The sequence below is a fragment of the Exophiala xenobiotica genome (genome assembly GCF_000835505.1).
Source record: "Exophiala xenobiotica strain CBS 118157 unplaced genomic scaffold supercont1.1, whole genome shotgun sequence".
Lineage (NCBI taxonomy): Eukaryota > Fungi > Ascomycota > Eurotiomycetes > Chaetothyriales > Herpotrichiellaceae > Exophiala > Exophiala xenobiotica.
This window is the reverse complement of record NW_013562494.1, coordinates 686,563-711,411: the sequence shown is the minus strand read 5'-3', so window position 1 is coordinate 711,411 and position 24,849 is coordinate 686,563. Positions and strand designations below refer to the sequence as shown.

The window sequence follows — 24,849 nt, the reverse complement described above, 5'->3', positions numbered from 1 at the left end:
GGTGACAGTGAGATCCTGGAGGAAGTGGGCGCAATATGGCGGGGTTCAATCACGTGTTTCGCAGCGGAGGGGAAGAATCACGCTTCGCAGGCTTCCTTTCTCGTGTTCTCTTCCCTCCTAGATTTCTGGCAGTTTCAACAATGGTCAGCAACTATCATTCATCCAAACAAAATGATAAACTATGTACGGCTGCCCTTCTGCAAGCGCAATGCGCCCAGCTGCATCATGAAGCGACAGCAGCGTGATTATTACGGCAAATCTGACTCCCATTTGTTCAGTCATGCAGCTCGACGACTCGCTACTGCATGCATGGGGCGGGCAAGGACCATTCCCTCATCCCTTCTTCAGACCGCCGTTTCAAACGTCGACCCCGGTTTTACCTGTCGTTTCTCTGAATGCCCTCTTTCATTCGCCTCCATGCCCCACAGATACAGTCTGTCTTGCTCATCGTTGATTGAGGAAGTGCTTACCCTGGCCAGAACTCTAGCCTGCAAGACAACACTGGCCAGGTCTTCACATCCTCCCTTGGTATTGGTTTGTCGCTTGAAAAGCAACCGTCGCAGGTGCCCTTCGCCAAACGATCATTCAACCGGTACACGTATTGTTACCTATCCGCCAATGAGCTGATCTTGCCTAGGGAGGCGTACGTTCGCAACCACTTTGTTGTTCGAGCAGACTCTCCTCTCTCCATGCCTCTGACCTTCCTGAGCGTTATCCTGACCTCCTTGTATTCCCCGTCTTCCGCATCAATCAAGCGCACTTCCTCTGCCCCACCAAGCCTCACAATCCGTACATCTCTGCACCGAACTTTCTTAGCATCACTTTCTCAAATCGCATCCACATGAGGAATTGGCTGCGCCTGGCTTGTCAAGTTGTACTGATCAGGCTGGAAGGATAATGGAGCCGCCACCTCCTCCAGACCACCACTTTGCTCCAGTGAACCCTGACGTGCACATCTTAGACGACGAGTTCGATATCATAGACGAAGAACCTGTGCGTTACGAAGAACGGAGGCCGACTGTTCAACAGCGCATGTCAGCGATGTCGGTACACGATGACCCGCCAGAGATTCGGCCTCGCGGCGAGCCTAAGAAGTCCAGTGAGGTTCTTCCAGACTACGTTTACTATCGGTTGAGGAAGAGTGGTGACGACTGGGGCGCCGCTTCCAAATCAAGAATTGTCGCTCCCATCGAGGACATTGAAAAGACAGCTCGGAAGGGTAGAGGCGGAGATGGCCCCATTCTCGACCAGATGAAACGCATGTCTGATCTGCGACGAGACATGATTGATGAGGTGGTGCATTCGGCTAACAAGAAAGAGACTGGTGATCATCGCTTCCAGGTGGCATATATCACGTCCAAAAAGATTCGGAAGCGCAGCGGCAAAATCGAAGTCCCAGAGATGGACCTCATCCTGGCTCGAACCAAAGCCAAACCTAGAGGTAGGGGTAACTCTGTCAATGAAGAGATTATAAAAATCAAAGAGAATAAGGGATCGAGTGACAAGGAGAAGAAACACGACGTCGACGGCTATGGTCGCTCACGGAAAGATTCAGTACTGGAACCGCTCAAAGACCCTATTGCCAACTTACCACTTTTTGAGCATGATGGACGACCCAGAGATGAACTAGGCCCAATCCATTTCAACAATGCTGGACTTCCGCCTCAAATCCCCCAAGAGAAGCCGCTTGGGTCCAAAGCTGAGTCCAAAAAGGAGGACAAAAAGCGAGACAAAAGTCGTAAACGCAGCAAATCGCGGGACAAGCATTATGCCGAAGATGATGTCGTGATGGTGGGTGATGTGGAGGAGTTCCATGCCGCCGAAGACGCGCCTCTTGTTGATGGCATTTTTGCCGAAGTATCTTCTGACAAGCGTGGCCGGCGAGGAAAGTCTCCATATCCGACCGAGCATCCCGAGGTGCTAGGAGAGCCTCGAAGGTCTCACTCTCGACGACGACCGCCGACGGAAACCCGGGGCCACTCCCGGGACAAATCTCGATCTCGAAGAGGCTCGGTGTACATTCCCAACCAGCACACACGGGAGTATTTCAACGAAAGCAGTGCTTCCTCCCAAGCCAGCGACTCCAGTCATTTCGGCTTTGTCGAGTATGCGGAAAGCTCTGGAACGTCACTGACCTCAGGTGGCGTCCCTCGACGTGGTAGTCTGGTCCGTCGCGAACCTCGCCCAGAGACCGTTTACAAAACGCATCATCGCGGACCGGCCAGAGGTGCGTCGTACGCCGAGAAGTCATATCGTGATGACGAACGAGTCGTCATTCCCGCCCGGTCGCGCAGAGAGTCGTTTGTAGCCTATCAGGAACGGCCACCAGCCGAGGTTCGATATGAGCGTGCACCTCCACGGCTAGTGCGACAGATGACCACGCCGATCCCTGAGGAAAGGCAGGTCATGTATCATCAAGAAGTCGTCCCAGTGCGCCGGATGACTGATGCTCCTGTGATTCGGTATGTTCGCGATACTGTCCCGCCTATGGCTGGATTCCCTGAGGAAGAGCGGGAGGTTTACTATCGCGACGATCTGGAAAGGCGGTCATCCAGAGTGGAGGATTATCAACGTGAGAAGGTCAAGGAGGAATATTACAAGCAGAGGGAGCAGGAGTTGCACGCTCGGGAGCGGGATCTCGAGCTCGCCGAGGCAGATATGAGAAGGTTGAGGATCCAGGACCGGGAGTATTATGATGATAGGGAGAGCAGGGGGAGAAGGGCGTCCAAGCAGTTATATTATGATGAGGAGACTGGGCGGTATTTCTACTATGAGTGATGCAAGGCCTTGGTGGTGCGGCTGGGCCTATCGGACGCTGCGAGGCCAAGCCATGAGTTGATGATCGTGGAAGACTGATATTGACGACGCTTCGTGCAGGTTTACGGACGAAGCGCGGTGGTACAATGATTGGGTTCTGTTGTTTCGATTACTTATATCAATTCCCGGCTCCTGTATGGAAGGAGGTGCTCTCGCTTTTATCGGTACGGCCAGTCCGAAACGAGACTGAGTCTGGGACGCAAGACAAAAAGTGATGGGAGGCAATCTGGTGGATTTGTTCGACGGCAGGTGGGAAATTTCCAATGTCCAGGAATCTTTCAGAGGGAGATCAGTGGGCGAATGTATGGGGCCAGCACGACTCACGCTCGTTGCTAGCACAAATCTTGCAACGACATGTGCACAGACAAGAGCAGTGACAAGGCTGAAGCTCAAGTTTGCGGGCTTGGACGCTTGGATGCGAGGATTGATGATCTCTTACGGCCTTTACGTTGCGTTGCATTTCTTTTTTTTTTTTTTTTCATTATTCAATTCTTGCTGTCACTTGAGAGATACCCCTTTATTCAGAGGTTGTTGCCGATTTGCGAAACGAAGAAACGGGCTGATGAAACATGTCGAATTGGATCTTGATTTGATGTGACCAGAATGTCTGGATATTGAAAGGGAGAAGAACTGAAACCGCGCAATCATTTGTCTTTCATCATATGTCGTTCTTGATATCGAAGTTGGGGTCTCCTCTTTATGTACGAAGGTTGGCTTGTGTTCTCCCAGGCAAAGCAACAATACTAGGCAAGAATTGGCAGGCTCAACTGTATGTATCGTATATCACACTGTCGTTTCTGGTCAAGGTCGGGAAAACCAAAGGGAATCGATCACTGGCTGAAACCTCTGCGGAGGCGGGAACAAATGTGTGGTCAACTATCAGAAATTGTATGCAGCAATGCTTGTGATATGGCATATATCTATAGGTAGCCTCAATCATCACTTCATATCATTTTCCTTCTCGTCCTCCTGCCTGACCAAGGGACTTGTCTAAAGGTACCCACGGGAACCTTTATCATGCTTTTGGAGTATTGGTGCTTGCCACATATTGATCCTTGACAAGTTTTTGGTGTTACTAAGGTAGTATTTCCATTTTCATTTCCGTTGCCGTTGCCGTTGTCACCTAGGTAGGTATTTTTCACCTCTTCCGCGAAGGCCTGGCGTTCTTCTCGCGCCTCTTCTCCTTGGCTCGCCGCTCCTTGACCATATGATCGACACTCCGAAGCTCCTTTTTGTTGCCGCTCATGGCCATATTCTCCGTCCGCTCCTTCGCTCCAGTGGCCTTCTTCTTCTGCTTCTCATAGTCCTCGCGGAACTTGTCCGGTGCCTTTGGCATTTTCAAAGTCTTGTGTCTGAACCGCTTCCCGAAGCCGCCAGCCCCTGGCGCCACCCCGCCAGGGGCGGGCATAGAAGAAGTCCCCAAGGACGTCTTGCCTTCGGCCTCGCCAGTCCTCGCGACGCGCTTGATTCGATTTTCCTGTTTCCATCTGTCGAAGCGGCCGGAGCGGAAGCTCGCGGCGATTTTCGCCCCGGATTCGCCGCGGACAAGACGCTTGCCGCTGTTCTTGGACCCGTCGTCGTCGTTGTCCCGTCGCACGTACTTCTTGTGCCGCTTGTCCCAGCGCATGATGCTGCGGGCCTCGCCGAAGGTCTTGGACGATTCGTCCATGGCGAGATCCATGGTCGCCGAGCGTGCGGCTTCGGTGAAGTTGGTGTTGCTGCCGGAGTGGACGCCGTAGGCCCGGTCGTCGGTCATGTTGGTGGACGTGGGGTGGTAGGACATGAAGTTCTCCGGGTCGCGGAAGGTTGTGCTTGTAGTTGTCGTCTCTGTTTTGTGTCTTTTGGAGTTTGGCTGCGAGAAAGTGACTTCCAGCTCGCCAGAGGATGCTTCGGACATGGCGTCGTTGAAGTCCAGGTCGAGTTGACCCCCTGCAAGGGTATCGGCGTTCGCGTTGTCATCATCGAGCTCCATGGATCGCGCTTTAGCTGTATTATCTTGGGACTTGTGCTTGCGGGTTTCGAGACCAGAACGGATTTTCCGGATGGCGTCGACGGCGTCTTCGTTGTTCTTGCGCCCGCCGCGACGGGCACTGAACTCGAATATGGATTCTTGGGGTCGGAAACCACCGACCCGTGCCAGCATCTGTTCTCTTTGTGCTTCGAGGTCATCGGATTGGTCGTTGAAAAGGGGATGGAGTTCTGACCAGGCTTCGGATGAAACTAGGCCTTTGGCTCGTTTGGCGCTTTCAGAGGAAGCAGAGTTTCGAGTACGCTGGTACAGCTTCTCACCTTTTGAAGCGACGGAGCGCAGGGCGAGTAAGTCGGAGTCGTCTTCGAGCGATTTGGTTACCCACTCGCAGGTCGTGTGCAAGTCATCCCGGCGCAGACCTCCTACAACAACGTCTTGTGCAAAGTTGACGCTCTCGGAATTTGCCCTGCCAATCGAGAGCTTGCGACCCAGGAAGAGTTGCAAATCAAGAAGGTAAGGGGCGTCAGAATCGCGGACGAGACTGTAACTCCAGCCTTTTTGGCCAGCTCTTGCTGTTCGCCCCACTCGGTGGACGTAGATCTTAGGCTGCGAAGGGAAGTCGTAATTGATAACATTGGCTAGCACTGGGATATCGATCCCTCGAGCCGCTACGTCGGTGACAACGAGGATGTTCGTTTGGCCTGTGCGAAAAGCGTGGACCTGAGTCTTGCGTGCAGTTTGGTCTAAAGATCCGTAAGCGTAAGACACGGCGTATCCAGCAGACCGAATAAGTTGTGCCAAGTATTCGACATGATGCTTAGTCGCAGCGAAAACAATGGTTGAGTAGGGGTCTGAGCTGAGCGCGCTGCTCTCATCCGCTTCTTGCCGCTTCCTCTTCTTACTTGGTTTGTCTGTGTCTGCGGATGTCGCTGAAGAGACGAGTTGCGTCCTGGTTGGCACTTTGATGATTTCTTCTAGAAGAAATAGGAGGGCTCCTTCCTTCTCCGGCGATTTCAGTGTGAAGAATGCGCTTTGCAGATCCGGCGAGATCTTGCTGTCTGCATCAAGTCGGACAAGGACTGGGTCTTGCAGACCTGCTCGAGCAAACTCGACCAGTGACTTCGGCAGAGTGGCTGAGAACAGAAGTGTTTGCCTAGAAGCTGGCAATGCGTGTAGAATCTCCGTCAATTGTGCCGCAAACCCCATCTCAAACAGGCGATCTGCTTCGTCGAAGACGACATATCTCATACTCGAGAGATCTAATCCCATTTCGACTTTCAAATGCAGGAACCGACCTGGTGTTGCTATGATGACATCCGGGTTGTTGGACATGGCGGAAAATTGTTCTTCAAGGCTGTCTCCGCCGACTAGTAGGATTGACCTCAAATCAGCTCCCCGTCCAAGTTCCTTGACAACTTGTAGTGTCTGCAAAGCCAATTCCCTTGACGGTGACAAGATCAAAGCCCTTGCTCCAACTTTTGTGCTGTGGACCTTCAGCTTCTCGATCATGGGTATTACAAAAGCTGCTGTCTTGCCCGAGCCTGTTCTTGCCATGCCCACCACGTCCTTGTCGTTCAGAAGAAGAGGGATCGTCTTGCGTTGGATCGGAGTTGGAACAGAGAAGCCTTTCCGCGTTATTGCTTTGAGCAGATTGGCATTGAGGCCCATTGCTTGGAAACCGCCGCCCTTCCTTACGGTGCGTCCTTTGAGATTTGAGCCCTTTCGGTTTGAGGCCGCTTGTTGGGCGGCAATGATGGCTTCATCGTCCGACCCTGACTCCTCCGCCATAACATCCAGGTCTCCATTCTGCAGGTCTTCATTCTCTTTATCCAAGTGGGTTGCACTGGACTGGATATCGTCGCCGCCGAACAGGGCAGATCCAATATCGAGTTCGTTCTCAGAACGGGCTGGTGAGCCCGATCGGCGGCTCATTGTTGCGAATTGGCCCTGATAGAAGGGAAGCGGGCTTGATGGATCCCGACGGTTACCTCGATTCAATCATGTCGCCCGGAGGAGGCTTTCTACAGACCTGCTGTTAAAGCCGTGAAAATTGCCTGCGCTGAAGATAAACTTCTCCAAAAGTTTTTTGGTTCACCGCCTTGGGCAATATTCCTGCACATTATGTAAGCGAGGGGATGGCAGAAAAACGCGTGTGAACGCGTCGTTCCTCAGGCTCGATGCAACCACTTTCAGACTGTCATCAATATCGACATTCTGCCTGCTCACCAAACCAATTGTCTCGAGCAAGAATGGGTATGTATGCAAAAAGCCAACATTGGAGCTTTGACTAAATGGCTGCAGATTACGGCTACAACAATCAGTACACGACCTCCTACGGCGCCCATGGCGCAGCCGACGGTGGCGGTTTCGTTGCGGGAGAACCACAAAGCAGCCCGGCTGCCGGAAGAGTATGAATATGGCAATGACAGTGGTGCAACATCTGCTGATCCACGGTGGTAGGGAGGGTATGGAAAAGACACAGTCCGACCCATGACGATCAAGCAAATCCTTGACTCTCAACAACCACACCCAGACGCAGACTTTCGAGCAGACGGGGAACCCTTCGGTCAAGTACGTGTTAACTCTATACGTTGTATATTCTGGGTCTGATTCTGATGCACTGAGGCGTGCAGGTCACGTTTGTTGGCCAAATCCAAGGCATCAGCACACAACCCACAAACATCACTTACCGAGTAGATGATGGCACTGGCATGGTCGAAGTGAAGCAATGGATCGACACCGACTCCAACAAGGAAGACAGAATGGACGGCGTCGAGTCGAACAAGCCCAAACTGGTCGAGAATGGATACTGCCGTGTCTGGGGCCGATTAAAATCGTTCAACAACAAAAGACACGTTGGTGCGCACATCATCCGACCCATTACGGACTACAACGAGATAAACTACCACTTGCTCGAGGCTACGGCTGTGCATCTGTTCTTTACGAGAGGGCCACCTCAGGCACAACAGGCCAACGGCAACAAGGACGCGGGTGCGAATGGTGGTCATCAAGACTTTGCCAGCGCGGCCGACAATGCTCTATCCGGCATCTCACCTCTGGGACGGAAGGTCTTCCATACATTGAAGAACACCCCGCAGAGCAACGAAGGCCTGCACGTCCAGATGATTGCTTCGCAGATGGGGATGCCTGTCAGTGAGGTCTACAAAGGCGCCGAAGAATTATTAGCGATCGGCATGATATTTACCACCGTGGATGATAACACTTGGGCAGTATTGGATGCATAAATGCACTGACTCCGTGTTGAGTCATGCCCATTCCAAGACTCACCTGTCTTGTGGATCTGCATCGCCACATCTAGTTTGGACAGCGGCGCTGGTTGTACATTATGATGATACGAAAGAACTCGGACTAGGATGATGTCTGATAGACCGAAGTACTCATGAGTGCAAATTTAATGTCTCATGACGATGACAAGGACCAATGTCTACGGAAAAGCCTTGATCCGATGTACATGCATGATCCACCTCCTTTCTCCCCACGCCCTCGACATTTCCGCCCTCCGGCAAGTAACCAGCTATTGAGCCTAAATTCAGATGTGGAAGCCCCCATGATGCCCCAAATGTACAGATACCATCTACATCGGCATGGGTACGGAGAATGGTCCGCTGCGTCATGGTTTCGGCCATATGAGCGCTTGTGATGTGTCCACACCTAGCAGGAGGCTCTCGCCGTCCCTTACTGGCGTGTACAAGTGAAGAAAAACCAACTTCTGCTCCAACGACTGACGTTTCGGCAGGCTTGGACTGATATTAACCCGAGTACTACAGGGCAGCGCTTTCTCTGCTCACATTCGTGCCAGACATGTTGAACGGCCAAGATATGACCTCTCACGATTTACGGGTTCGCTTTACCTCTCTAAAGAGCCCCTTAACGACTCGTTCTGAGGTGTTGGAGGCGTGTACGTCTCTACTTAACCCGCTTCTGCCCTTCTTCTCTCCAGCACGAACCAGAGTACGCCTCGGGGCAACGGCCACTCGTTACGATGAAGCAGGCGCACAGCTAGAGGGCTTTACGAGACCTATGTGGGGTCTGGCCGCTTTGCTGGCTGGAGGTGATGCTTTTCCTGGCTCAGAGCTTTGGCTAGAGGGGTTGAAAAATGGCACGAACCCTGACCACCCGGAGTTTTGGGGTTGGTCGAAGGACTTAGATCAACGCATGGTCGAGATGTGTCCGTTGGGTTTCGCACTGTGCGTTGCTCCCAAGCAGTTTTGGGATCCTTTGACCCAGAAAGAGCGTCTCAACGTTCAGCAATGGCTTGATATCAACAAAAAGGAAATGCCCAACACGAACTGGCTTTGGTTCCGTGTCTTCGCCAATCTTGCCCTGATGAAGAACGGTGCCAAATATGACGCCGAACGTCTTGAGGCGGATCTTAATCATCTGGACACATTCTATCGAGGTGATGGTTGGTCGAACGATGGACCCAAGGACACGCTCCAAATGGACTACTATTCCGGGTCTTACGCCATTCAATATCTCCAGCTGCTGTACGCCAAGATCAATGGAGATCAAGACCCGAAGCGAGCTGAAGAATATAAGTCTCGAGCCAGGCTGTATGCAAAGGACTTCATTCACTACTTCGATGAGCAAGGTAAGTACCAGAATGTTCTGCGACACGATGCCTCTGACAAGAGCAGGCCGAGCAATCACTTTCGGCCGATCGTTGACTTATCGTTTTGCGATGGCTGGCTTCTGGTCTGCGGTCGCATTCGCGGACGTCGAACTTGATCCACCCTTGACCTGGGGTGTCGTAAAAGGGCTCTTGTTGCGCAATCTCCGATATTGGCGCCAGCAAAAAGACATCCTTACCGAAGCAGGGACATTCAATATTGGTTATACATATCCAAACCAGTTCATGTCCGAGAACTACAACTCCCACGGCTCAACGTATTGGTTCATGTTGAGCTTTGCTTGCCTGGCATTACCGGAGTCACATCCGTTCTGGATCAGCAAGGAGGAGCCTTTTCCTGCACCATCAATACCTCAGATTGTATCTTTGAAGCATCCCAAGCATATCATGATCAAGAGGGGAGGGCACACTTTCCTCCTTTCTTCCGGGCAGATGTGCCACTATCCCATGCGCGCGTCAGAGTCCAAATATGGCAAATTCGCGTACAGCTCAGCCTTTGGCTACTCTGTGCCAACAGGAGGCTACTTTGTCGAAGCAGTTGGCGGAGACAACATGATCACAGTGTCCGATGATGCGGGGGATACTTGGAAAGTTCGGAGAAAGGCCATTAATGCAAGGCTGGAGACGAAGGACAACTCACCGGTGCTGATCTCCACGTGGATGCCCTGGCAAGATGTGTCGATCGATACCTATCTGCTCCCTCCAATCGAAGATGCACCAAACTGGCACTTACGCGTTCACCGTATCACGACGGGTAAGCGAGCTCTAAAGACAAGCGAAGGGGCCTTTGGGCTTCATGGGATCTCGCAGAAGGACGAAAGAGAATTACCCCAGCTGAGCGGACAGGACACCGAGGGGAGGCGGGAGGGTACAGGGGAGGCTCTGGCTATCTCCAGGGGTGGTGCAGTGGGGATAGTTGAGATGCATCAACCCCAGACTCGTTCGGGCCGCGTGCTCGATGAAGATGCAAACAGCAATTTGACCGAGAGCAGATCTGTGCTGCCCAGTCTGACTCTAGACCTTGAGCCGGGCACAAGTATCTGGATGGCCACTGCAGTATTTGCTATGCCGAATTCTGTTCCGGAATACCGGCAGAAGTGGCAGGGTGAATGGGAGAGACGACCCCGGATTCCCGACTGGCTCAGACAGCAGATGGATTGACAAAAAGGTGCAAGGCTTCACATCAATAAGGTCAGACGGAAAGCAGCTGCGACAGTATATGAGATCCAGCTGTTGTGATGATTAGTCGCACAGTACGTTATGTTCTCTGCAAAGCCGCAGAAATAAGGGCATTGTGTGGGACATCTAATGGGGCTCTACTCAACCTCTTTGCATCTGGCTACCCGTGACTATTCTCTACGACGAGCACGCAACAAGCACACCTGTTCTGGAAGGCCAGAAACAAAAGAGGTTGCATTTGGCCTTCGGCAGATGATTCCACCGACGAGCGGGCCGCCCTCGACATCGTTTACTGTGTACCACTTTTCTCGATTCAGCCTCGATTTATCCCACAATTTACCCAGGATCAGCGGAGGACCTGCCGTCCTCGACCTCCAATACCCCAGAGCCACCAGGCGGAGACAGCAAATCACCGTGTCCCGGCCTCTCCAAGGAGGAGATATGGTTGGATTTCGAGACCTCCTCACAGCATTACACTCCTCGTCGCCATGATTTCAGGCTGAAAAGTCCGGGCATTTGGAGAACGACGTGCATGGACATGCCATACCCCCGCAGCATGATAGCGCCGAAAGTCTTGAGTCGTGTAGGAACGTTGCAACAAGGGACAAGACTACCAATGCTTGTCAAGCCTTTGCACATCTTGACTTCCTTGAGCTTGGTTGGTGGCGTACCGCCGCTGGCTATTCGACAAGGGGTAAAACTCCGGCCACTATCGCCGAGTTATACTCCCCAAGTTGTGGTGGGCGGCTCATCACTTCCTTCAGACCTGGAGTCCCATTTTCATTCTCCGTGCCAGGCTGCAGATCGGCTGACATCTCAAAAGGGCAAGTGGACGTTCGCTTGAAGATCATCCCTGTGCGACATGTGGCTGCTGCGAGAAGGCCGGAAGGAGATGCTCCGGGTATATTACCTTGTACTCCTGTCTTCATGCCATCTTCTTCTTCTTCTTCGACCCCGACAGCTAGCTCTATCCCGCCTCAACGTCAGCCATATCATCCATCAAGATGAGTTTCATCAGGAAAATCGTCCACAACGACGCTGTCAAGCTCGACCCACCCGAGGTCTATAACTGGCGAGTCTTTGCGCTTGCATGTGCCGCTTGTTTTGGTGGAACTCTCTTCGGCATGGACATTGGTATCATTGGCGGAGTCTTGACACTGCCTGATTTCAAGAAGTATGCCCTGAACTACACTCCTCTCGAGTATAGACGCTGATATGCTTCCAGAGAATTTGGTCTCGGTAAAAATAGCGCCAATCTCTCTGCGAACCTGGTCAGCGTGATGGTATGTCCCTCTTCATTGCAATTTGCAATCCCCACTCTAGTAAAATACTGACTTGAAGATGCAAAACAGCAAGCTGGTGCTGTCCTGGGGAGCTTGGTGGCCAATCCATTGTCTGACTGGATTGGGCGCAAGCGAAGCATTCTTATCATCTCGGTTTTTGCGTTCATCGGAGGTCTCCTTCAAGCGTTCTCCTATGGCAGCCTCGTGTGCTTCTATATTGGAAGGTAGGTTTCCAAGATGGAGTGATTGTTTAGTGCGCAAATCTGACAGGTACAGATTCGTGGAAGGCTTGGGTCTAGGTGGTGCTACCATGTTGGCTCCTACCTACGTCGCTGAAAACGCACCTCGAGGCATCCGCGGTCTTCTGGTCGGCTTCTACCAGCTCTTCGAAACTATGGGTGCGATGGTCGCATTCTTCATCAACTACGGTTCCCTTTTGCACCTCAAAGGCCACGCTACGTGGATTGTGCCTCTGTCCATGCAATCACTCCCACCACTTTTGCTCTTCTGCTCGATTTTCTTCTGTCCGGAAAGCCCTCGATGGCTCGCCTCGAAAGACAACTGGGACAAAGCTTCCAGCACACTCTCGACTGTTCGTCGGCTGCCTGCGTCCCATCCGTACGTTCAGGCTGAGCTTCTGGAGATGAAAACCCAGTTGGACGCCGAACGAGGGCGTGCTGGTGGCAACAGCTATTGGGCGTTGACCAAGGAAGCCTGGACAATTCCTGGCAATCGACGACGTTGTATTATGGTCATTGTTCTGATGATTGCGCAGCAAATGACTGGCACCGTAAGTGTTGTCCATTGCGAAAGAGGGCACTATTCTTCCACTGGTCTTTTGCTTTCACCGCTGGTTTTATTTGTACAATTGTCTCACAACGTGTCTACAGAACGCTATCAATTACTATGCCCCAACCATCTTCACGAGTAAGTGCAGTTTCAAACGGATTGTTCACCTTGCTGACGAGAGACAGACTTGGGCGTTACTGGAAACAGCAACAGTCTCTTCGCAACCGGAGTGTATGGCATTGTCAAGATGTGCTCTTGCGCTATCTTTATTACATTCCTTGCCGACACCCTTGGGCGAAGGTGGTCATTCGTCTGGACGGGATTCTTCATGTGGTTCTGCATGTTCTATCTTGGATTCTACGTTCGATTTGATGCACCCGAGAAGGGCGCTCCTATTTCGAGTGCCGGGTACGCTGCACTCGTGTTTGTGTATCTCTTTGCTGCAGCATTCCAGTTTGGTTGGGGTAAGGTTGGCATCGATATACAAGAAGGCATCTTTCTCTGACTGACCACTTTCAGGACCTTGCTGTTGGATCTACAGCTCCGAGATTTCCACACAGCGGCTTCGAGGTTTGACTGTTTCGTACGCTGCATGCACCCAGTGGATCTTCAACTTGGTCGTGGCTAGGTCGACCCCTGTCATGCTGCAGACGGTTGGGTCCCACGGATACGGCACGTATTTCTTCTACGGGTCCTTCTGCTTTACTATCGCAGTCGGAGCATACTTCTTGGTTCCCGAAACCAAAGGTGTAAGTAGCTGTCCGAGCGTACTCATGGTGGCTTAACTTCAAACTGACATATACTAAAGGTCTCCCTGGAGCGAATGGATGAGTTGTTCGGTATCACCGACTTCAGCGGCATGGAGGACATGGGTCTGGCAGCTCAACACGCGAAGGGCGACATTGAAGCTGTTCACCTTGAAGGGCAAGGGAAATAAACCAAACATGCTGGGATAACCTCTCCCTGCCAGGACAACATGCTGTTTCAAGGGATGAGAAGAAGTAGACAGCTTATCGAGAAATGAAAGTCCTGAACAACAACTATCTGACGGGTTACAGTCCAGGTGAAGGACGACGAACGAAGGTATCCAGGTGCTTACTGGTGTGCTGGTGTTGATGAGTAATCGGAGGCGAGGAGGATACTCCTGAGTTACACGTGATCAGTCTCCTTTGAGCAGCTGTGCCGAAGGCTTCTTTCACGTGACCTGTATCGCTTCTGAAAAAGAAACGACAACCACCGACCAATTGATTGTCATCTTCTTTCATTCTTCTCCTCTCAATGGGCTTCCGCCTCACTTCTACTCTTCCCTGCGATCCCATGCTAAACCTCATCCAGAACATCTACGCCCTTTGTATCCCGCGTTGCCCGTATTCCACACTCGTGCACCTCGTTCCGGCTTCCTGCTATCCTCCACTTCCCAGTGGACAAATCAATGTCTTTACAGACTCCGAGTAAGAACGCTCGACTACGACTCGTTCGGATGCCCGCTCTGAAGGACTGCCGTGAGCCAGGGACCTGTAGCGTGGGGAACCGCCTGGCCACAATCAATCTGAATGGCGGACTTGCTGACACCACATGTCGTCCAACTCAAGAGTCTGACCATTTCCACATCGCCAAGTGGCTTCCTGGACTTCTTTTCCAGTTGACCAATTGATAAAGTCCGCTTCCTCCTAGCCGATTCAGCACGAACTTCTTCCCCGTTCTTGTCCCTCCAGATTGCCAGATCCGCGCTGCCGCCAATTCAACTCGACATCCAACTCTCGAATGTCGATATTGAGGCTTCGAATTTCACCACGCCCACTGCTCGCTTTCGATCAACCAGCAGCATCAGTTCCGCCACACGTGCAGACCTCGTGCTACTAAAGCATCTTAAGAGCAAACAACCTACATAAAACTCTCGTCGAGGTTTCCTCTTCACACCCTATATCCCCAAACCTTCCGTTCAACATCATCATTCGCTGATGTCGGTTGATCTTCGTGCGTCTCGTAGTTGTCTGCGCTTTCCATCTCGAGTCGTCACAGTCTCGAGAGCTCAACTTTCTTCGGTTCACACTGGAGATCTCACTAGACCAATTGACAGGGGTTGATCCAGAAACATTGCCAGAGTAGGTGAAACCAAAGTGCTTCTGCGTTCCACTAAAGTTCGAGAAAAGGGCAACGTCGGAGAACAAGAAGCCGCTAAATACAAAACCAGCCATTGAAGATGGCTCTTGCTCCTTGTGCTACCGTCCCAATGCTTGATGGGGCTATGGTCCACGAGAAGCCGAATTCGACAGCCGACAACATTGCACCCACTACGACTACCCTTGAAGGAGTCCGAATTGTCGCTCCGCATGAATACAAGGAGGCTGCTGCCTGTCTTGCTGAAGCATTCCGCCTCGACAACGTCGTGCGCTATGCCATCGATACTCCCGATCACAAGCATCTGACGGAAGCAGAACGGTTCGAATTGCACAGGGCTGCATTGGAATACGTTACCTATGCCCACTGCCTCAACGGTCTGGTCCTCACTGTTGGTGAGAACTACGACTGTGTTGCTCTTTGGCTGCCACCAGGGAAGGATATCGATGATTGGTGGACCATATTCCGAAGTGGTATGTGGCGTCTCAGTTACATGTTGTCCAAGGAGGGCAAGATTCGTTTCTTTGATGAATTTCTGCCTTTACTACATGACACAAAGCAGGAGATCCTGGGCGAAAGGGATGCTCAATCTTGGTACCTCAACTATGTTGGCACAAAGCCTGAGGCCCGTGGCAAGGGCTATGCAAAGAAGGTGATTCAGTATGTCACTAAGCTGGTTAGTCTGGCTAGACATGATGCAGGGTCAATTACCAACTAACGGTCTCAGGCCGATGGTCACGGACTCCCGTGTTACCTTGAGAGCTCGCATGATATCAATATCGTCATCTACGCCAAACTTGGGTTTGATGTTAGGAAGCAGATCTTCTTGAAGCGCGCTACCGGCAAGGAGCTTAGAATGGATGTTATGGTGAGGGAGCCTGTGACTCGAGAGAAGAATAGCAAGACCGAGTTGCCAAAGGCGGCTTAGAGACACAATACTGTTCCTTTCCAGATAATGTTGAGATATCTCTACCACTCAATGATTTCGATCTTAATATAATCGCCGTTGGTCGTAGGCTTGGGAGCACGTAGATTGACACGACTGGCTGGAAGGATAATGGGGGTTTGGTTGATCATTGATGGCTTAGCTACTAGTAAAGTAGTGAGGCTAAGCAAGGCTGTCCGCGGATGAACGAGGCTTAGCCATCTCTAAACGTCACCCTTCCAAGTACCCAAGGAGCCCGGAGGCTGCGCGTTTCAGATCCAAATCAACAACAGAAGTACTACGTATTCTTATGCTTGTGTCGACTTCTTTTCTACGAGAAGACTTTATCCAGCCTAGTCATCACTGCACACCGTAAACAGGTGTGTCTGTGCTTTGTCTCATTGTATTCTCCCTTTAACGGTCGCGATCACGACATTACCAGCGCAACAATGCAATCCTCGAGATGACACTAGACCAATGCCAATGGAATCGACCGCCTGATTGAATCAGCCTCTCCTCCAAAATTCTTGATATCCTCCCTCAATCCCGCTCAATGGCTAGCTACTCGACACCCTCTTCCTCACCGCCACCGACTCCCCGACGCCGCCGCTTACGTTCTTGCGCAGACAAATGTGAGCGCGGATGCTGCACGGTGGCTACCTACTTTCCACTTGCCTTCGTCTACAGTCTGTCAACATGGGCCGTTTATGTTGTTTCTTCGATAGGATTTGGGGCACATCGATCTAAACATGTGTGGTGGCTGATACAACTGATCTCATGTTTGGGCGTAATACTCTATGGATTGGCGAACCTCTCATACACAATCGCAGTCTTTACAGACCCCGGATCACCGCTGGACTCTCGGCGAGGCTCGTCTCGTTCTAATCCGGGGCAATATTCAGTCCTTCCGACGAACGAGCGGTCAGCAGACTTGAACGACATTCAAACAATCACAGTTTCTTCCACGGGAGCACCGCGCTATTGCAAGAAATGCCACGTCTCAAAGCCCGACCGGACGCATCACTGCTCGACATGCAAACGCTGCGTATTGAAGATGGACCACCATTGCCCCTGGCTCGCGACGTGCCTGGGTTTGCACAATTATAAAGCATTCGTCTTGTTCCTCATATACATCTCACTGTTCAGCTGGGCATGCTTCGCCAATTCAGCATGGTGGATGTGGAGGGAGTTGTTCGAGGACAGCGGCTACCTTGAAGAAGCAGCTCCCATCAATATCATCTTACTCGCCGTCATATCCGGAATCATCGGGCTGGTACTGACCGGGTTCACCTCTTGGCACATTTATCTCTGCGCCAAGGGCCAAACTACGATCGAGAAGCTGGAAAAAACGAGATACCTGAGCGGGGTGAGGAGTCGAGTCGAGCGAAACCGACAGGAACAGCAATTAAACCAACACCGTCGCGGCTCGGAAGGAGTAGCTGAACGACTCCAACGAGCCGGCGAGCAGATCCTCGAGTTCCACGCCAATGCTGTCCCTGGAGCGTCGCGTTATGAAGAGGGCGAAGAACACACATCGCCTGTGCCGAGTGTCTACAATCCTAATGTCAACCAACACCATCCTCAACATCCGCATAACTACACCCAAAAGACCCCCTACCACGACAATACTGGCGATACGCCCGCACTGCGCGCCCTAAGAAGGACGTACTCCAACATCGAAGCCGAGCGTGAACGAGAGCGATATGCCGAGTACATGGACGACTACGAGTCCGAAAAGATGCCCAATGCATTTGACCTGGGATGGCGGCAAAATTTGAACCACCTGTTCGGACCGACCCCGCTACTGTGGTGCTTGCCTGTGTGCAATACTACGGGCGATGGATGGCGGTGGGAAGTCAGTCAGAAATGGCTCGCGGCTCAGGAGGAGGCGGCGCGGCGGAAAGAGCAAAGGCTCGAGACGATGAGAAATGAGCAGCATAATGCATACGGCGGCGGACGCGGTGTAGGCATGAGAGGGCGCGGATATGCTGGCTATGAACGGGATCGCGACCGGGATCATGAGTATGGGCGAAGTATGCAGAGCGCGATGAGCATGCAGCATTTACCCCACCAGCAGCAGCAGAGGGGGAGGCAGAGGACCGACTTTGATCGCGGCGAGAACGGGCAAGTCGAGCGGTTTCAGGTTAGTAGCTCTGATGAGGAGAGTCAGGAAAGCGACAGTGATTCGGATATTGGATACGATGATGACGATGCCGAAAGAGGGTGGAAGCGTCGGGACCGTGCGAGGAGAGGGAGATGATGCGAGGCTGTGTCGCTCTGTGCTTCTTGCCGAACACCGTTTGTATATTGCTGTCATCATCAATTGAGCGTTCCACACACAAGAGCGTACCCAACGGATGCCTAATTTAGGCTGCTTTTGAGATGGGCATTGCTGGAGTTCTAGTCCGGTACGAGTACCACTTGAAGCAAAACAAAGCAAAGCTGCGTACCAAGGCAGTGCAGATATCCCTAACCCCTGCCAATTTCTCTATTGACGGGCGTCTGTCCGGGGCTTTTTTCTCCGCCTCCCATGTTCTTACTGCCACTCTTGCTTGCTGCGCGTCTCGTCCGCATCGAAGCCCAAAGCTGTACCTGGACTCAGTTCCAAGGGTCTTGTGAAAGCCCTGGTCTGGCGGAGCAGAAGCTTAAAAGCAACCCAAGCCATAGTGCATTCGTGGCGCGCCATTTATCGAGGTCTCTATTTTCGTACGCCTAATCATTCAATTCTGTACATCCAAGGAATCATCGCTCACTTGCTTGCTTGCTCAATACGCTTTCAATCCAAGACAGTCTAATTCCAAACCGGCCAGGACCTCGCATACGCCATAACACAGATGACTGGCGAACGGTTACAAGTCGTAGGCTCTCGAAAAGTGATTTATTCCCGCTGCAGATAAAAATCGTCCACGGCCCCTCCAGTCACGCCAGCAGGATAGAAGATCTTCTTCAAAACCATAAGACACAAGGCTAGAAAGACACCGGCGATCGCGCGGTCGATGGTTATATGCTCCCGCTCGCGGTCGCGCTGGAGTATCTCCTGCAGGGGTTGTTGACCGGACGGGGCAAGCGCGGCGTTGGCAGCGGCCAGAGGCGGTGCGTGGATGCCGGACATCCTCGACATGGTCGGTCTTGTTGTGCTGGAGGAAGAAGACGGCGGGAGGGTGAAGTCGGATGGTGTCAAGACGGCTTCGGCGCTGGCTTGGGTCGCTTCGGCGGACGGGGTCGATATGATGGGGATTGAGGACTGAGATGGCGGACTGAGGCTTGAGCGTCGTTGCGATTGGGCCTGGGCGCGTGAGGGCGATTGCGGTTGAGCAGGTGTCTGTGTTTCTGACCGCAATGGTTCCCTTGACAGCGTTGACATTGCCGTCGAGGCTGGCTGTGTAGGCGGTACTTCCTCACTCTGCTGTTGTAGCCTCGTGTCCTTCTGCTTGCCCTTCTCTTTCCCCTCTTTACCAGACCTTTGCTCCGTAGCTGGAGCCGTGCTCTTCGCCTCCTGCTCCCTTACCCTCGCCTCCAAATTCATGCCCTCCGGCAGCGTTTCCAACTCCACGCCCTCCTCTTCCTGCACACTGACACCAGCCTCCCTGCACACCTCCCACCACTCCTTCATGACGTCTTCATTCGTCTTCCCGCACGCCTCGCACTTCCACCCTTTACTCTCTCTGGCCAACCTCTTCCTCACATCGGCACTGGCCTCCAACCCGCCGACCTGACCCGCCGAGCCTTTCTCGGCCATAAAACTCCTCAACGCCGTCAACGCCGTCCGCACACCCCACGCAGGCATCCACGTCTCCTCATGGAAGCCCGATATGCTCAGGCAGATCTCTCGATTGACCTCGAAGCGGCCGGAGGGCGTGAGGAAGCGGAAGTTGGGCGGTTTCAAAGGGTACGTTGCGGGTAGGGTGATACGGCCGTGGTACATCCCACCAGCGTAGGGCGAGGGCGAGGGAGGACCAAGGAGGGTGAAGTGCCATTCGTGCAGGTCGGCTTCCGAAACCGGCGCCGCGTAGAATGCTGGGTTGGGGTTCGAGGATTGCGACGAGAGTTCGGCGGTTTCTTTGAGGAGGCGGCGGATCGTGGGCGAGGGAGCCATTACTGAGAGAATGAAGGTGTATGTACAGAGTAACTCGTAGGGCCGTGCTGCGTTGGGTCGGTGTACGAGTACAACTGAGGACGTTGAGTGATGGTGACTAGTAGGATGAGGTCATTGGAGAGGTTGGCGCGAAATACAGGCGGGTTAAATTTGATAAATAGTGTGCTCGACACAATGTTGCAGAACGTAGATATGGTTTTCCACTGACGTGTACTGTACATGGGGGTAGGACCAGGAATATAGGGAGTGAGCAAGAGTGGCAATGGACAGAGTAAACCGAGACGCAAGGCTGCGCCTGTTGGCTTCTTGGAGAAGGCTGAGGATATGTATCAGGTTAAAGTCCGCACCTCCGTACTCCGTATCTTTAAGTACTCTGTAACTTCACCGTGCTTAGCCAAATAGAATCAACCCTTCGAGACTGCACGACGCACTTGTTGCATGCCTTTGCTGATTAAAGAGAATACGCGTGGGGGCACGACAGGGTAGTTTTGCAGCATGCTCGTTGCCTCTCGTGCGGCTCTGCAGTTGAGGACAGACAGAGACTATCGAATGTGAACAGTGATTCACGACAGTCTCTCGACATTAAAAGCTAGGTAGCTATTGCTATTGCTATTGATATTGCTGTGCAACTGATGACGCTATGCTGTGCCTCCACAGAGTCACTTTCCTCCCCAGTTCTCCGAAGAAGTTCCACTTTCACTAATATACAGAGGAGAGGTTAATCAAATCAAATAACGGCCGTCTCAATTTCAATAGGAAAGGACGAAAATTCATCAGCCAGAATCCCTGCTGGCTATATAGGACCACCTGGTCCATTCTTGCTCGAGTGAAGGAAAGTCGTAATTAAGAAATGCCAAATGTCTTGTATCTCTAAGCGCACAAGGTATCATGTCGAGGTGATTAAGTAGTTGTATGTCTGTCGTGAGGTTGAGGGATGATGTGCTTGTGTCGATGCGTCGATCGGAATTGTTGGTATCCACCTCAATTAATGTTTGGATAGAATGTTCGTGTGCCCAAACAAGATCGTTGATATAAAGTCGAGAGTCGAGAAGAGAAATATCGAAGATGCCATTCAAACGCCAGATTTCGATGCCAATAAGCCGCCAAATCGCCATGCAAGATATTGGGGAGAGTCAGGGTAAGTCAGGCGCCGAAGGAATTTAATATGCTGTTTCCATCCCCATCAGAGCATGGTCAGATACCTGCATGCCTGTGACAGGATCGATTGAGAGCTCGTCGACGTAGCCGATCAGAGCTTGAGAGTGTAATTTGAACGATTCGCCCATGGTTTTTGAGATGCTTTCAGATGTTAGTTGCGACCTATCAAGATCGGATTGAGAACTTACCCCCAAACAACCACGCCGTCTAGCATTGTGCCCCAAACACGAGCCACAGTCGAGCTCAACCGTGACCCATTGGCATCCACAGCGTCATCATCGAACAAGCCACGTACTTTCATGTACATGGCAAGCTCTTCGTCCGTCGCTTCTTGATCGTCATGCTCGATGCGATACAGCCACAAACTGAGTATGGTAATGAGATCCAAACCGCAGAGGGGATGTTCAATGCTCCAATTGGTCGATGAGGTTTTGGTCACCCAGTTGATGCCCTGCATTGCAACAATTTCCATGCATTCGTAACATTGTTCGATGACTTTGATCATCTCTTTCGTTCTTTTGACGTTGTCACGAGTCAACGTCATGGCTGCGGCAATCTCATATGAATTGTGATACCGTAATGCCTCCTGGACATTCTTAAGGTCCACTTCAAGGAATGCACGGGTGTTGCGATAGACAGCCATTGAGTTGAAGATCAGAGGGTGGCTCTTGTGCGGTGTGCTCAAAGGGACGACGATGATCTCGGGTTCACACAAATCGAGTGATCGCTCCCAGGTTTCCAGTGCAATCCGGATCTTCCATTCCAGAACCACATCCTGCAAAGATTCGAAACTTCTCCTCAAATTCCATACTTCCAGGAACAGCGCGTTGATCATTACTCGAGTCGCAAAAGCACTGTATCGAGCGGCATCTCCCTGGAAGAGGCTATCGTACGCCTCTCGAACAGTGATTGTTGGCGACGCTGCAAATATGTCTTGCCAAGAATCCTCGTCTGTGGGCTCGATACTCCATAATGATTCGGAAGAGGGTAGTGGTAACGAGTCGAACTCGTTGAAACTGATGGCTGGGGTGTGATTGTAGGTCAGGGTCAGCATTCCGAAGAAGATGTAGACGGCATAATATGTTCTTCGGCAACCTTCTTCATTGACCCATTGTTCGTGTGTTGGCGGAGCCCCTGCGCGAGCATCAATCCGTAACTTGAGTTCGTACTTGTTGCCGGCAACCATCTGAAAGAATTAGTGGGAATCAGAGACTAGTCAGGCATCACCTACGTTGGCGAGCAAGCTCTTGATAGAGCACGCCCATTCCAGACCTTGCGAGCCACCACTCCAGCTTTCGAATACCATGTTCAGTAGAGTACTTTGCATAGTCCAGAGAGGGCATTTTCGCGAGTCAAAGTTGTCTTTGTTTTGCAGGAACTGGTTGACAAGCTTCTTCGAGCCATGGTGCAGCAGATACGCTTGTTCTTGCTCGAAATTGTACAGAGCTCCGATGGAGAAGATGGCGAGGAGAAGAGCTGGTTGGCAGCTTTCAGGACGGAAGGTGACAGGATGAAGGAAGGGTAGGTGATGGTGAAAGAGGTTGAAGTAGGTGGTGAGGTAGAGATCAATTGAGGGCAATGAGGGTAGTGCGATGTCTCCGCCTAGCTGGTTAGCAATGATAGCTCTCTCGTCATCATTGTTCAACTGCGGAGCTTTAGGCAAGGAAAGGGGCTGGGCTGGACCAGGCGACTTGCGATAGTTCACTGGCGACACAGGCCCTGTCATTGAGGGGAAAGGAGAGAGCGCGTTAGGCGTGGGCGTCCCCGAAACCGGGAAGGTGTCGGCCAGCGAGGGGAAGGTTGGAGGCAGCGAGCTCCCGAGCGAATTCTGGCGTTCCATGATGGGTGGTAATTGGGACTGATGCGGTTGGATCGATCCCATGTGGACGAAGGGAGGCTGCGACAGGTTATCTTGCGACGAGATGCTCGACATGGAATGTGCTTTGGGTTCTGACGGGCCTTGTGGCATGAAGCTGTCCCACGGCATATGCGGCAGGACGTTCGGACCGGCGAGGTAGTCGGACGATTCGAGTAGCGAGCTTCGGTCGGGTGAGTAGTCGGGAATGGAGCCTTCGCCGTTGTGTAGATGGCCGTTCACTGCCGCTGCTGCTGCCGCCTTGTGTTGGAAGTCTGTCATCAACATGGCGGCAGTTTCAAGGTCGAGCATACCATCGCTGCTTGCCTCTATCTGCTCCAACGTTCCTGGATCGATGCTTATCGACGGCTTAGACGGAGCGGCCGTTGAGGGCGTCGTCTTCGTCGCTACACCTGTCCCTGTTCTCTTTCTGCCTTCAGACTGAAGGGGCACACCGCCATCCTTCGCATGCACGGTTCGATCGTGGCGCAGGAGCAGATCTCGACGAACGAACGTGCTGCGGCATTTCTGGCACTTGAAGGGACGCTCTTTGGTGTCTAGCAAGGGATGGATGTCAGTAACATGTTTGATTGCAAGATCATGCAATGATGGATGGTGATGGCGGGGTCTGCCTGAAGCCCCACGTTGCAACAACAAAAAATTTGGTACTTACGCGATCGCTCGTGTCGACTCCTGTGTTCGCTTCTGCTGAAGGCTCGGTTGCAGTACTGGCACTTGTACTTCTTCTCGGGCGCTGAGGCAGCCTTCTTCGGGGTCGTCGAGGATGCGCTGGCATTGGCAGGCTCCGAGGCGGTGGCAGCGTCGGCCTGAGGCATAGTTCAGAAAGTGAAGGGTTAAGAGTCCTCGGACCTGGCGCAAGCCTTTCGCTCAGAAGTGAGATGGTTCGTGGACGTAGAGTGCGCCGTGATCATTCCGCGTGAGAGGGCCGCCTGGAAGTCGAAGCGATTGAGGAAATGATTGCTGGCCTGCTGGGTCGAAAGGGATTCCAACTGGATCTGGTTGGCAAAAACGCAAGGTGGATCACGTGGCCGGTTGTAGTGAAGGCGGCGTGCTGCAGCGTCGGTACGGAGCGTGACAGAGGTTGATACAGAGGTTGATATGCGACGATATTATTACAATTGTATGCGACGACAACGACGACGATATTGATACAAGCAACAAGAGAAGGAGAGGGTGTCAAACGAAGGAAACAAGGAGGGGCACAGGATGGCAAGAGAGGAGGGTGTTCAGATTGTGCCAGGCATCCCTCCTCGCCCTCTTCCGCCCTCGATGCATTTTCTCGTCCTCCTCACGAGCCCCTGAAAAATTACCGTACGGAAGTGACCAGCCTAGACGAGCCAGCCCGAAAAGACCAAAGCACCAAAAATGACCCGCGTTATCCTTGTGCCTAGCGGGGCCTTCCACTCGCTCCGTCACCGTGTCCCTCCTACCGGCGAGCGGGCAGCCCACCCTTCGGGCTTCGAGAAATCGCTCGAAACCCAGCAGCCAGCAGAGCAACCGTTGGCCACCAGTGCCACCTCCTGCTGCTTCCGGCTTTGTGCCAATTTATTAGACTTGATTTGTACCTGTCAAAGCCCAGATGTCCTCGTACTGCTAGAACATCCAAGTGTTCGAGACTGAACCATGGCGTGCCATGGGTATCAGCGACGAAAGCAACATCATGACTGTGATGGAGGTGTTTAGGTAACCTTCCGACGATGAAGTTCCAGGAAAGGAGCGTGACGCCCGACTGATCATCACAGTGAAAGGCGAGCACAAATGACAATCCAAGGTGGGACTGAGGGACTGAGACTCGTTGGACGTCTTCGATCTCAAAACGTCGTCATCATCACAATGCTATTCCCAGCCACCTTTGATGCCCACCAGCCCTCGGTCACTTCAGGAATGCTTCGGTCCGTACCCACGCTCGAGCCGTTGGCTATGCAGCGTGACGCCTAACGAACAATAACACTGCGACAAGCCACGCTCTGCATTTCATTGGGCCG

General features: G+C 52.3%; 9 protein-coding genes across 10 annotated transcripts; 6 read left to right on the top strand and 3 right to left on the bottom strand.

Moving 5' to 3' along the window:
* The first annotated feature begins 449 nt into the window (after positions 1 to 449).
* Positions 450 to 3,296, top strand: PV05_00279 (uncharacterized protein). Its single transcript, XM_013465157.1, has one exon. It carries the CDS (start codon positions 898 to 900, stop codon positions 2,776 to 2,778), a length of 1,881 nt encoding a protein of 626 aa, XP_013320611.1. The 5' UTR covers positions 450 to 897; the 3' UTR covers positions 2,779 to 3,296.
* A 392-nt stretch (positions 3,297 to 3,688) lies between these two features.
* Positions 3,689 to 6,832, bottom strand: PV05_00278 (uncharacterized protein). Its single transcript, XM_013465156.1, has one exon. The coding sequence runs from the start codon at positions 6,716 to 6,718 to the stop codon at positions 3,956 to 3,958; it is 2,763 nt and encodes a 920-aa protein (XP_013320610.1). The 5' UTR covers positions 6,719 to 6,832; the 3' UTR covers positions 3,689 to 3,955.
* Positions 6,833 to 6,982: 150 nt separating this feature from the next.
* PV05_00277 (uncharacterized protein) lies at positions 6,983 to 8,347 on the top strand. The gene is made up of 4 exons (XM_013465155.1): positions 6,983 to 7,039; positions 7,088 to 7,194; positions 7,247 to 7,357; positions 7,420 to 8,347. Exons 1-4 carry the CDS (start codon positions 7,036 to 7,038, stop codon positions 8,029 to 8,031), a joined length of 834 nt encoding a protein of 277 aa, XP_013320609.1. The 5' UTR covers positions 6,983 to 7,035; the 3' UTR covers positions 8,032 to 8,347.
* Positions 8,348 to 8,485: 138 nt separating this feature from the next.
* PV05_00276 (uncharacterized protein) lies at positions 8,486 to 10,741 on the top strand. The gene is made up of 2 exons (XM_013465154.1): positions 8,486 to 9,398; positions 9,445 to 10,741. Exons 1-2 carry the CDS (start codon positions 8,609 to 8,611, stop codon positions 10,596 to 10,598), a joined length of 1,944 nt encoding a protein of 647 aa, XP_013320608.1. The 5' UTR covers positions 8,486 to 8,608; the 3' UTR covers positions 10,599 to 10,741.
* Positions 10,730 to 13,883, top strand: PV05_00275 (uncharacterized protein). Its single transcript, XM_013465153.1, has 8 exons — positions 10,730 to 11,790; positions 11,842 to 11,899; positions 11,969 to 12,123; positions 12,176 to 12,689; positions 12,790 to 12,826; positions 12,874 to 13,152; positions 13,208 to 13,437; positions 13,497 to 13,883. Exons 1-8 carry the CDS (start codon positions 11,621 to 11,623, stop codon positions 13,623 to 13,625), a joined length of 1,572 nt encoding a protein of 523 aa, XP_013320607.1. The 5' UTR covers positions 10,730 to 11,620; the 3' UTR covers positions 13,626 to 13,883.
* Positions 13,884 to 14,403: 520 nt separating this feature from the next.
* PV05_00274 (uncharacterized protein) lies at positions 14,404 to 15,761 on the top strand. Its single transcript, XM_013465152.1, has 3 exons — positions 14,404 to 14,793; positions 14,842 to 15,485; positions 15,537 to 15,761. The coding sequence occupies exons 2-3, from the start codon at positions 14,892 to 14,894 to the stop codon at positions 15,735 to 15,737; spliced, it is 795 nt and encodes a 264-aa protein (XP_013320606.1). The 5' UTR covers positions 14,404 to 14,793; positions 14,842 to 14,891; the 3' UTR covers positions 15,738 to 15,761.
* Positions 15,762 to 16,035: 274 nt separating this feature from the next.
* Positions 16,036 to 18,213, top strand: PV05_00273 (uncharacterized protein). Its single transcript, XM_013465151.1, has one exon. It carries the CDS (start codon positions 16,288 to 16,290, stop codon positions 17,992 to 17,994), a length of 1,707 nt encoding a protein of 568 aa, XP_013320605.1. The 5' UTR covers positions 16,036 to 16,287; the 3' UTR covers positions 17,995 to 18,213.
* Positions 18,120 to 20,127, bottom strand: PV05_00272 (uncharacterized protein). Its single transcript, XM_013465150.1, has one exon. The coding sequence runs from the start codon at positions 19,828 to 19,830 to the stop codon at positions 18,613 to 18,615; it is 1,218 nt and encodes a 405-aa protein (XP_013320604.1). The 5' UTR covers positions 19,831 to 20,127; the 3' UTR covers positions 18,120 to 18,612.
* A 265-nt stretch (positions 20,128 to 20,392) lies between these two features.
* Positions 20,393 to 24,083, bottom strand: PV05_00271. 2 transcript variants are annotated; one of them, XM_013465148.1, is made up of 5 exons: positions 23,517 to 24,083; positions 23,158 to 23,400; positions 22,220 to 23,097; positions 21,177 to 22,174; positions 20,393 to 21,129 (listed from the first exon to the last, which is right to left on the bottom strand). In XM_013465148.1, the coding sequence occupies exons 1-5, from the start codon at positions 23,677 to 23,679 to the stop codon at positions 20,991 to 20,993; spliced, it is 2,421 nt and encodes an 806-aa protein (XP_013320602.1). In that variant the 5' UTR covers positions 23,680 to 24,083; the 3' UTR covers positions 20,393 to 20,990. The 2 variants fall into 2 exon arrangements, with proteins under 2 accessions (XP_013320602.1, XP_013320603.1); XM_013465149.1 differs by having other exon boundaries at positions 22,220 to 23,400.
* Between the last annotated feature and the right edge of the window lie 766 nt (positions 24,084 to 24,849).

Bases quoted from the DNA above. Each gene is read 5' to 3' on its own strand.
- PV05_00279 (XM_013465157.1), top strand. From the start codon at position 898: ATGGAGCCGCCACCTCCTCCAGACCACCACTTTGCTCCAGTGAACCCT.
- PV05_00278 (XM_013465156.1), bottom strand. From the start codon at position 6,718: ATGAGCCGCCGATCGGGCTCACCAGCCCGTTCTGAGAACGAACTCGAT.
- PV05_00277 (XM_013465155.1), top strand. The intron at 7,195-7,246 runs GTATGAATATGG...CCACGGTGGTAG, and splicing joins GCAGCCCGGCTGCCGGAAGA to GGAGGGTATGGAAAAGACAC. The intron at 7,358-7,419 runs GTACGTGTTAAC...TGAGGCGTGCAG, and splicing joins ACGGGGAACCCTTCGGTCAA to GTCACGTTTGTTGGCCAAAT.
- PV05_00276 (XM_013465154.1), top strand. From the start codon at position 8,609: ATGTTGAACGGCCAAGATATGACCTCTCACGATTTACGGGTTCGCTTT. The intron at 9,399-9,444 runs GTAAGTACCAGA...TGACAAGAGCAG, and splicing joins TCACTACTTCGATGAGCAAG to GCCGAGCAATCACTTTCGGC.
- PV05_00275 (XM_013465153.1), top strand. From the start codon at position 11,621: ATGAGTTTCATCAGGAAAATCGTCCACAACGACGCTGTCAAGCTCGAC. The intron at 11,791-11,841 runs GTATGCCCTGAA...ATATGCTTCCAG, and splicing joins ACACTGCCTGATTTCAAGAA to AGAATTTGGTCTCGGTAAAA. The intron at 12,827-12,873 runs GTAAGTGCAGTT...GACGAGAGACAG, and splicing joins TGCCCCAACCATCTTCACGA to ACTTGGGCGTTACTGGAAAC.
- PV05_00274 (XM_013465152.1), top strand. From the start codon at position 14,892: ATGGCTCTTGCTCCTTGTGCTACCGTCCCAATGCTTGATGGGGCTATG. The intron at 15,486-15,536 runs GTTAGTCTGGCT...TAACGGTCTCAG, and splicing joins TTCAGTATGTCACTAAGCTG to GCCGATGGTCACGGACTCCC.
- PV05_00273 (XM_013465151.1), top strand. From the start codon at position 16,288: ATGGCTAGCTACTCGACACCCTCTTCCTCACCGCCACCGACTCCCCGA.
- PV05_00272 (XM_013465150.1), bottom strand. From the start codon at position 19,830: ATGGCTCCCTCGCCCACGATCCGCCGCCTCCTCAAAGAAACCGCCGAA.
- PV05_00271 (XM_013465149.1), bottom strand. From the start codon at position 23,679: ATGCCTCAGGCCGACGCTGCCACCGCCTCGGAGCCTGCCAATGCCAGC. The intron at 23,401-23,516 runs GTAAGTACCAAA...ATCCCTTGCTAG, and splicing joins GAGTCGACACGAGCGATCGC to ACACCAAAGAGCGTCCCTTC. The intron at 21,130-21,176 runs GTAAGTTCTCAA...AACATCTGAAAG, and splicing joins GACGGCGTGGTTGTTTGGGG to CATCTCAAAAACCATGGGCG.